Consider the following 11,153-nt stretch of genomic DNA (forward strand, 5'->3'; position numbering starts at 1 on the left):
TAATTTCTTAAACTGACTCAATGTAAATTATTAATTATTATGGTGATTATACCGATAAAGCTGTTTAATTTTAACAATAAACTAGTTCTTTCCCCTTTTTGCAAACCACATCATTTGTTTAATTTGAATTTTTATACCCTACATAGTGGTGTGTAGGGTAGGTAGTAGTAGTAGTAGTAGTTTTTAACCACCAATAAACATGGTTCTACACTTTAAAGTAGGGTTCTATAAATCGACTTTCGAATAATCGAACAATCGACTTTTTGTCCAAAAAATTCGAAGTCGACTATTTTGTTCCAAAAAAGTCGATAACTCGACTATCGTCTGTGAAAAAAGTCGAAAAGTCGACTTTGGAAATAAAAGTCGAAAAAAGTCGTAAAATTGAAAAGTCGGAGAAAGTCAAAAATTCGGAAAAAGTCGAATGAAGTGGGGAAAAGTCGAAAAAAGTCAAAAAGTCGGAAAAATTCAAAAAAAGTCAAAAACAGACGAAAATTGTTGAAAATCGAAAAAAGTCGAAGAAAGTTAAAAATAGTCAAAAATTCGGAAAAAGTCGAAAGAAGTCGGAAAAAGTCAAAAAGTCGAAAAAAGTCGTAAAAAGTCGGAGTCTGTTATTGTCGAAAAGTCGAAAATAGTCAGAAAAAGTAGAAAATAGTCGAAATAAGTGGGAAAAAGTCGGAAATACTCGAAAAAGGTCGAAAAAAGTAGAAAATAGTTGAAAAGTCGATAATAGTCGAAAAGTCGACTATTTACAAAATACTACCTAACTGAAAAAAGTCGAAAAATCGACTTTGCATAAAATCAAAAAGTCGACTTTTAACTAAATGCAAAAAGTTGTAAAGTCGAAGAAAGTCAAAAATAGTCAAAAATTCGGAAAAAGTCGAAAGAAGTCGGAAAAAGTCGAAAATAGTCGAAAAAAGTCAAAATCAGTCGAAAATTGTTGAAAATCGAAAAAAGTCGAAAATCGTCAACAAGTCTGAAATGGTCGAAAAGTCGGAAAAAGTCGAAAAAAATCGAAAATAGTCAAAAAGTCTGTTATTGTCGAAAAGTCGAAAATAGTCGAAAAAAAGTGGGAAAAAGTCGGAAATACTCGAAAAAGGTCGAAAAAAGTAGAAAATAGTTAAATAGTCGAAAAGTCGACTATTTACAAAATACTAAAAGTCAAAAAGTCGACTTTTAACTAACTGAAAAAAGTCGAAAAGTCGAAAATCGACTTTGCATAAAATCAAAAAGTCGACTTTTAACTAAATGCAAAGTTGAAAAGTTGACTTTTACCTAAATGCAAAAAGTCGAAAAGTCGACTTTTCGTTTTAACTATAGAACCCTACTTAAAAATATACTAATCGCCTAAGTATTACTTTTAAGTTGATTTAGCTACGTTTACCAAAGTGTCCATGTTAACCTTTTACACACACTACCCTTTCTTGTCAAATATGAAATCTATTGAAAATGAGATTAAAAATGGGCCCCATACAATCGAATAGAGCTTTTGAGCTTATAATTATATTCAATAATCGAAACAATATAGTTTTATTTAAGTCTTAATAAATTGACCATAGCCCTCAAAGAAAGCCCCCTTTAGAAAGTGATTTAAAGGTCAAAATTCACTTATAAACTCGAATATTTTAATGAAATTCAATGTTCCCTTAACAACCAGATTTAACCACCTTTTAGAAAACCCATCATATCAAATAGACATTTTTATCATTCACACACAGGTACAGGGATCTTAAGATCGACTATGCCTGACTATATTATGCTTTATTGTTTTCTAATGTTTAAATGTACGCCTGTGTTATCAAGTGAGCTTTTGCTTAATAAATAATTTACTATGACTCACTTTTTATTTATTTCTTTATATAGTGATTGTATAGATATGTTGGTCGATTCGTCTAATAATAAAAATGTACTAAAAAATGTTATTGGTTATAAAAGGGTTAAAGCTTAATTACAATTAGAACCACAATCGCCGTCGACAATGAGTTTTCATACATTTTGTATAAGGAGAGGAGAGGAAAGTACCGTCTTATGATAATCGACATTTTTTTCAGGCAGGGATGGCAAAATTGGTATGATGCTACTTTTTTTAATACTTTTTGATTAAAAAAAGTACCATCGTGATACTCCCAAGTTTTATTTCATAAGTTCATGGCCACAATCTCAATAACCGATTATCGTTTAACCGGTAGTAAATTTGTCTATTAAAATTAATTATTTTATGAGAACTTTCAATACGTAATTTCGAAAGAAATAACAAGAGATTAAAACAGCTAAGAATTCTATATTCAGCTGTGCCGAATCTTATATACTAGAGTATTCAAATGATAGTAACATCCAGTTTCCTTTTATTCGAATAACAGAATAATTTTTAATTATCCGAATATTAACCGGCTAACGTAAAACCTCAAATAATTATTTGTCGAATAATCCGAATAAGACAAAAACTCGAATAATTGAATACCCTATTATATACCCTTCACCATGGTGTATTAAAAAAACAGTCAGTACCAAAAAGTCCTCTTTTACCTCACTTTCTTCGGGCTCAACATGCTTAAATTCATGTTTTTAGATTCAATATTATAAAAAATTCAAAATTCTACATAACTAATTTCATGTTCCTAGGTTCAATATCATATAATATTCAAAAAGTACCTTTTGAAAAACGAATAAGTACCAAAAAGTTCCCTTTTTGGTACTTTCACACCTAATTCAGACTCTACATACTTAATTTCATATTTTCCAGTTCAATATTATAGAAAATTCAAAAAGTACCTTTTAAAGAAAAGTACTTTTTTTGGTTCTTACCTAATTCCGAAAAAGTACCTTTTGTAGTACGAAAAAGTAACAAAAATCCCCATTGACGTGTTTTTTGTCTAATCCGGGCTCTACATTCTTAATTTAATATTTCTTAGTTTATTATTATAGAAAACTTTAAAAGCACCTTTTGAAAAACGAAAAAGTACCAAAATGATCCCTTTAATGGGTTCTCATCGTATTCCGAATCTACATACTTAATTTCATGTTCCTAGGTTCAATATTAGATAAAAAATTCAAAAAGTACCTTTTAAAGAACGAAAAAGTTCCCTTTTATGAGTTCTTACCCAATTCAGGCTCTACATACATAATTTCATGTTTCTAAGTTCATTATTATAGAAAACTGAAAAAGTACTTTTTGAAAAATCTAACTTTCTAACTTTAGCCAGACTCCACATACTTAATTTCCAAAAATTGTATATTGTATTGGATAAATGTGGTGTACGGCGGGCCTCACCCACTCATATATCCATAATAAATGTGTCGTAGGTTTTTCTCTTATAAATGTGTCGGATAAATGGGAAGTGTGTCTGATGATGGATGAAAGGTATCATATGCAAGTGATTGAATTTTCCTTCCTTGTCCAGATATTTTCAGAGTAAACTCTGTTCATATCTGAATTACAATAGTGTATCCCTGTGAGTAAGAACAAAGTCTCGGCTTATTTGATGGATTCGTACTTCGGTCTACCGGTTGCGTCTCTAGGTGCTGTTCTCAAATCAACAGAGGTCATCCGATCTGCGTGGTTGTTAACGGAAGTGATGTTTTACATCTCGGAAATTAAGCAATGGTCAGAGATTAGATAGCTTAAGTACTGGAGCAAAGTGCTTATACATGGATCGGCTTAATACATGTACAAAAACTGCAATCTGCTTCTAAGATGCACAAAGGGGCAGTGGTGAGTTGTTAAAAAAGTACCACCGTAAGATAGGGCAACACGCCAGGTACTCACGTAAAGCACTTCGACTTCATCCTTTTAAGATTCTAACACGTCCTGCCTGTCTGTTGAAAACACAATAGGACGAGCTAGAGAGTGAAAATTTTCAAGAAATACTATATGTTTGGTTTTGAAAATGGGCAATATATGTATGTCTACGATTTAACCTAGTACCCATATAAGGTTTCATTCAGAAAATTAATATAAAACAGATATCTGGCCTCTAAAAGTGCTCAGAATAATTTTTTCAGTCGATTTAGTTATGTCCGTCCGTTCGCCCATGTAAATCTTGTAATCAAACTACAGGTCGCAAGTTTGCAGATAATTTAATGGAATTCGGTACATGATCTTCAATTGTCCCAGGGCCTATTAAAAATGGTTAACATCGGTCCCCGAATAGGGTTCTTAAAGTTTGTAATCAAACTACAGGTCGCAATTTTGGAGATAATTCAATGAAATTTGGCACATGATCGTCTATGATACCGTAGACGAAGCCTGTTGAAAATGGTTTACATCGGTCCATTATTTCACCTAGCCCTCTGAATAGGGCTTTTCAGTCACAATTATGTTTAAAAATTTATTTACAAAAAATTTATATAATTCTTTGTTCGATAAAAATTGTACAAATTATTCTTTGTTTTAAAATTTTTATACGTTCGAAGAAAAACAAAAATTTTTCCTCGATTAATCGAATAATTTTGATTCGAATAACAACCCTAGTACACGCATACATATATAAATAAAGTTAGCTAAATTTATTTTTGTTTTTTGTTCTTTATTTGTTTTGTATTTTATTTTCATTTCCTTTTTTTTGCTTAATATTTTTAATTTAATTATACATTGCATTTCAAGTCTTCTAATTAAGAGTGATACATTAGTTTTCATTATTTCTTTAACTTTTTTCTTACAATATTTTTTTTCAAAATAAAACAGGCAGTAATAATTTTGTTTAAATAATATAATTTACGAAGAAAAAAAAAAAAACAAAAATTAAAAAAAATAAAGAAAAATTAAAATAATAATAAAAAATAAATCATTAACTTGTTTTCTAATCACAAAGATAATTATCTTCATTTTTTATTTGTTTACTAGACAAATATAATTATGTCCTTTTTGTCATTTACTATCACGAAAAATTGAGTATTTGTTTTTTTTTTTTAATGTAAAATTAAAAGAGATTAATAAACTTAATTTAAAAATACTACAATTAATAAAAAACAACTAAATGTATGATGATTGAGCACACTACGTTTAATTTAAGATAAATTCTTTGCTGCAATTTATTAAGGAATTTTTCTTTTTAATTTTTTTTTTGCGTCCTGTACACCAAGTGATTTAAGAAAGCAGCAAGTTTAGTTATATATTTGTTGTTTTTTTTCATTGCAGGTTTATTTACAGTTGGGAAGGAGATCTGAAATTCGAAATTAAAGGTAAGTTTTTGAACAAGTTTTTTAATAATTAGGACTTTTTTAATTTTTCTAGTTCAGTTGTAGTTCAGTTTTAGTTCAGATCTAGTTCAGTTCTAGTTCAGTTCTAGTTCAGTTCTAGTTCAGTTCTAGTTCAGTTCTAGTTCAGTTCTAGTTCAGTTCTAGTTTAGTTCTAGTTCAGTTCAGTTCTAGTTCAGTTCTAGTTTAGTTCTAGTTTAGTCCTAGTTCAGTTCTAGTTCAGTTCTAGTTCAGTTCTAGTTTAGTTCTAGTTCAGTTCTAGTTCAGTTCTAGTTCAATTCTAGTTCAGTTCTAGTTCAGTTCTAGTTCAGTTCTAGTTCAGTTCTAGTTCAGTTCTAGTTCAGTTCTAGTTCAGTTCTAGTTCAGTTCTAGTTCAGTTCTAGTTCAGTTCTAGTTCAGTTCTAGTTCAGTTCTAGTTCAGTTCTAGTTCAGTTCTAGTTCAGTTCTAGTTCAGTTCTAGTTCAGTTCTAGTTCAGTTCTAGTTCAGTTCTAGTTCAGTTCTAGTTCAGTTCTAGTTCAGTTCTAGTTCAGTTCTAGTTCAGTTCTAGTTCAGTTCTAGTTCAGTTCTAGTTCAGTTCTAGTTCAGTTCTAGTTCAGTTCTAGTTCAGTTCTAGTTCAGTTCTAGTTCAGTTCTAGTTCAGTTCTAGTTCAGTTCTAGTTCAGTTCTAGTTCAGTTCTAGTTCAGTTCTAGTTCAGTTCTAGTTCAGTTCTAGTTCAGTTCTAGTTCAGTTCTAGTTCAGTTCTAGTTCAGTTCTAGTTCAGTTCTAGTTCAGTTCTAGTTCAGTTCTTTAGTTCTAGTTCAGTTCTAGTTCAGTTCTAGTTCAGTTCTAGTTCAGTTCTAGTTCAGTTCTAGTTCAGTTCTAGTTCAGTTCTAGTTCAGTTCTAGTTCAGTTCTAGTTCAGTTCTAGTTCAGTTCTAGTTCAGTTCTAGTTCAGTTCTAGTTCAGTTCTAGTTCAGTTCTAGTTCAGTTCTAGTTCAGTTCTAGTTCAGTTCTAGTTCAGTTCTAGTTCAGTTCTAGTTCAGTTCTAGTTCAGTTCTAGTTCAGTTCTAGTTCAGTTCTAGTTCAGTTCTAGTTCAGTTCAAGTTCAGTTTAAGTTCAGTTCTAGTCCAATTCGAAGTTTAGTTTAAAATAAACAAAATACCTACTTTAGTGTGCTTTAGTTTTTTTGCGCTTTCCATTGTTTCTTTTTGAAAATAAACAATGTTTATCCGGTTACCCGGTTTATGTTGACAACAGCCGGTTAAAATTTACTTAGTAATCATAATCGTCGTAATAATTTGGTGCTATTCTTGAACCGATGTTGGTTCTGTAGTCGCTGCGACTTGTTTGCGGGGCTGGCGGCGAGACGATCGTACGCCTGCGGATATCTGTTGAGGAAAAATTTGAATCACTATTGTAATTATTATTATTATGATTTGGGGAATTTGATTGATATTGATGTTGGGATGGATGTTGTTGGTTTTGTTGTTGCTGAGATTGATGATAATTTTGATTTGATTGGGTTAATTGAGGCTGAGTTTGAGATTGAAAAGATTGTGAATGTGCGGAAGAGGAGGAAGTAGAAGAAGAAGAAGGTGATTGATTTTTATATACAAATGAATCGGATGATAATAATGAAGAAGTAGGAGAAGATGTAAAAGAAGATGAGGAAGAGGAGGAGGATGCTGAAGGTGAGTATATACTCTGATACGGACGGTTGTTATTGTTATTTTCATGATGTTGATGATAGTGGGTTGATTGATGCGGCGAAAGCGGTTTAAGCGTTGGATTTAAAGCATCATTAAGCGTAACGTCGTAATCATTTTCGTAGAGCTCATCCAATGTAGCTTTACTAGATGGTTGCGTTTCTGGTCGTGGTTGCGATACAGGCAAAGCACTACGTGGTGGCAGTGTGGTACGTGACCCAGAGTCACGCAACAATGGAGCACCATGTTCAAGAAGATGTACACCGGAGTTGGTAGAGAACATATCAATCATACTACTGTCAGTTGTATGAGATTCGTGTGATTTATGAGCGACGCCTACCGGTTGTAGACCTCTTGGTAAATATGGGCTGCCACCACGTGATGGTAAAAATGGTCGTTTGACTACACGTACCGAAGCTGGACGACCGGTGGGTAAACTATTTTTACTGGCGACAGCAGGGGTATCATCTTCTGCTTCCTCTGCTATATCTGGATCGACTTCATCACTATTGACCAATGCTTGAGCTGATGGGCTACGAGAGCGACTTGGTATACTGGGTATGGGCTTGCGTCTGCCGGCAACTGATGCTCCACCACGACTCCTTATAGGTTTGTGTTCAACCTCTGGTTCAACTTCTTCTGTGTCGACCTCTTCGGATGGTTCGGGTAGACGAGGTTTTTTGGCACCTTTGCGTGCACCGGGTCTGGTGCGCTTAGAAGGACGTTCTTCATAATCGTCATCGACAAAATCGACATCGTCATGCACAGGGACACGACCGCGGGTGCGACCTGTTAAAGGATTTCTTCTGCGACTACTGCCACGTCTTGAATAGCGTTCATCGGCATCATAATCTTCTTCCTCGTCGGCAGGCAATGATTTCTTCTCTGTTACTGGTTTTCTAAGAGTTCTGGTAGGTTTGCGTCCTAAAATACCTCTTTTGGGCACAGGAACTTCTTCCTCTTCTTCGGTGGCTTCCTCAACAATACGTTTTTTGCTGTGGCCACGATGTGCACGAGTGTCATCGTAATCTTCTTCTTCATAGTATTCCTCATCCTCAGAATGATCGCCGGCAGGTGGAGCCGATGTAGTGGCTGTTCTCTGCACAGGATAACTGAATTTATTCTTGGCACTGACAGGTACTGGTCTGGCAATGCGAGGAGGAGCCCTGGGACGAGAATAAACTGAAGAAGGGGCTGCTTTAGGTGTAACAAATTCCTCCAATGGCTTAGGAGTTGTTTTGATTTTAGGAGGAGCATCTTCATCGGCAGCAGCTTCTTCCTGGTCGGGTATTTGAGATTGTGGCTTTTCATAGTCATCTAAATCATCGGCTGGTGCAGCTGTTGTGGAACGTTTCTCATTAATACGTCTACGACTGTTAGAACGACGTGGTGTTTCGACAGGTTCTACTGGTTCATCAGCCACAACGGGTGCAACTGATTTACGACGACCACTTAGAGGACGATCATCACTGAAACTACGTCTTTCATCGGCACTAGCACGGCCAGCAAAGGTTCCTGGCTTGCGACTACTTATTTTTCGTTTATCAGCAGGTGCTGCTGCTTTACCGCGTGACTTGGGTTTCTCAATAATACGACGATCGGTATCGTAATCATCGTCAGGTTCCACTTCATCACGAATACGATCACGTCCATTGGGACGTCTTTTTTTTGAAAAAAAAAAAAATAATAATAAAAATAGGAAATAAATTAAGTTTTTAAAAACTTTTTAAAAAACAGTTTCAAATACCTTGGTTTTTCATCCTCATATTCATCATCGTATTCAGCTACCACTGGTTTACGATGACGTGGTCTCTGTTTACGTCTTCTATTAGCACGCTCCTCATAGTAATCCTCATCATATTCCTCCTCTTCATAGTAGTAATCGTCAATGGGTCTACGATTCGAGGGTCTTCTGAGTGGCCTTAAAGGTCTTACCGGGCGTCTGTGTTGTGTTGGAGGTGGCTCTGTGGTTGTAGTTGTTGTTGAGGTGGTGGTTGTAGCCATATATAGGTCATCATTTCTGAAATTTTAAATAATATCAGTTAATTGTTAAAATTTTTCCCAACCACTTACCTATTCCAAAATTTCATTGAACCCTCACAATCGACATCGGAAACGAAATGACAGATAAAAGTTCTCTGATCAAAAGCTGTAAAGTTGGCGCACAAAAAGTCGTGACGTATGCCATAAACACAATGATGATAAACCTGGAATTTGTGGAAAAAATATTAAAATATGGAATTAAGAAAATGATAACACAAAGTGTTTCCCATCGTATGTTTGGTAATCATGTGAATAGCCAATTTCCATTGTCTACATGTTTGTTATTCCATTGTTTCAAAAACTCTAAGCGTATTTTCTAGGTCATGATCAAGTCAAATTAAAGATTTAATAAGTTCTCGCAAGTATATTCAAAGTTAAAATTTTATTATTAATGTGTAGACATTTTGGATTAACTTCATTTTGAAACCAATTGAAAATATTACGTTTGCATGTTTGGCAGTTATTAAGGTATTTATTAAAATTTGTTTATCTTTGTTTGGGAGTTTTAAGAAAGTCAAGGTCGTAAGACATCACTTTAGCAATTTAATCCAAAAATTCATTTAACTTACTTGACATTTATATTCTATGGAGGCATAGAAACCATCATGCAAACCATCACATTTAAAGTGAATCTCATCGTCGGGTGGTGTTGTTGATAAAAATGGATAACTCGATAGATTATAACTGAAAATACGAATGTTAAATTAGAAATATATTTTCGTAATTCAATTGTAGTTAAGTACTTACCCTCTTAATTCACGTGGTAAATTTGGATCCCAAATATAATCGATTTGTGGTATACCAGTCAATTTAGAGTCTTTCGTGGTGGTATTGGTAGCGGCATGTTCGTGCTGAAATTAGAAAATCCATCACAAAAATTAGTATTTATGAAATTAAATATAGTTTTAAATAATATGTCTATTTTATTTGTGTCTATCTATCTATCTATCTATCTATCTATCTATCTATCTATCTATCTATCTATCTATCTATCTATCTATCTATCTATCTATCTATCTATCTATCTATCTATCTATCTATCTATCTATCTATCTATCTATCTATCTATCTATCTATCTATCTATCTATCTATCTATCTATCTATCTATCTATCTATCTATCTATCTATCTATCTATCTATCTATCTCGGTGTCATATAATGGCGTAAATTTTTCACAACTTTTTAAACTTCACAACAAACCCACTAGCATATTCTTAAAAAAACTAACTCTAATGAAAAACCTTTCAGATTTTTTACCTAAAAATTTTCACAATTCTAATACTCAAAACGTAAAAAGTTCTCACGTAATATCGATAGATAAACAATTCAATTTTCTCCCCAAACAACAAATGTCAATGACTTTAAATATTAAATAAAGAAAAAAGTCTAAAACTATTAAAAACGCGAGATACGTGTGAGGGATTATTAATGAAATTTACTTTCGCCTCAGAAAAATTAAACGTTAACCTTTTTTGAAAAATAAAACACACAAAAAGCCAAAAAAGGTTAAGTGTGTAAGTGGAACAAATAAGTTGAAAACAATTAAAGTTTGATTAACAAAAATGTTATGTTAAAAAAACAAACAAACGAATTAATAAATCATTTTAGAATCAACATTCAGCTTAAACACTTTTAGTTTCAAAAAATTACTTCAAATTGTAACAATTCGTCATATTTTTGTGTTTAAGAATATATCTCTCCACTTACCTTTTCCTCCTTTGCCTCAGCCGCCGGTTCCCCATCACCTTCCGCTGTTGCAGCAGCATCTGCATTTGATGACGACGATGTCGATGTTGTTTTTGGTGTTGTGGCAATGGAAACTTTTTTAAATGGTGCTACAGCGTCTACATTGACTATGACTAAAACTAAAAAAGCTACAAAACAAACAAAATTTTTAAGAAACTGTAATTATAACAAACATCAAATGGTAGCAATGATCGGTAATAGAGGTTTTCAAAAACTTTAAATAATGATGAAAAGACGCTTAATAAAAAGGTTGTTGGTAATAATCGTGATGTCTTGTGATTTTGAAGTTTACAAAACATGATATTGAACTTGACTTCCAACTACAAGCGTAATAAAGTGTTTTATTAACGGTTTTAGACTCAAGATAATTTATATAAGTTGCCGTTAATCGTTGTTTGTGAACTACCTTCTAAAAAAGGTCAATATGCAATTGGTGTCATGTATACTTGAACATGACCCTGAGTTGAACTGAACTAGAAGTCAA

The 11,153-nt window shown here is 33.3% G+C and overlaps 1 protein-coding gene across 1 annotated transcript; it reads right to left on the bottom strand.

Moving 5' to 3' along the window:
* Window positions 1–4,553: 4,553 nt before the first annotated feature.
* LOC111676898 (nucleolar protein dao-5) lies at window positions 4,554–10,831 on the bottom strand (the record flags this gene model as incomplete). The annotated part of the gene is made up of 7 exons (XM_023437904.2): window positions 4,554–5,159; window positions 6,340–8,540; window positions 8,627–8,899; window positions 8,953–9,086; window positions 9,492–9,606; window positions 9,670–9,773; window positions 10,631–10,831. Coding segments are annotated over 6 exons (2,922 nt in total), but the record flags the coding sequence as incomplete, so codon positions are not given.
* Window positions 10,832–11,153: the final 322 nt, after the last annotated feature.

This window comes from Lucilia cuprina, chromosome 5 (genome assembly GCF_022045245.1).
Source record: "Lucilia cuprina isolate Lc7/37 chromosome 5, ASM2204524v1, whole genome shotgun sequence".
Classification (NCBI taxonomy): domain Eukaryota; kingdom Metazoa; phylum Arthropoda; class Insecta; order Diptera; family Calliphoridae; genus Lucilia; species Lucilia cuprina.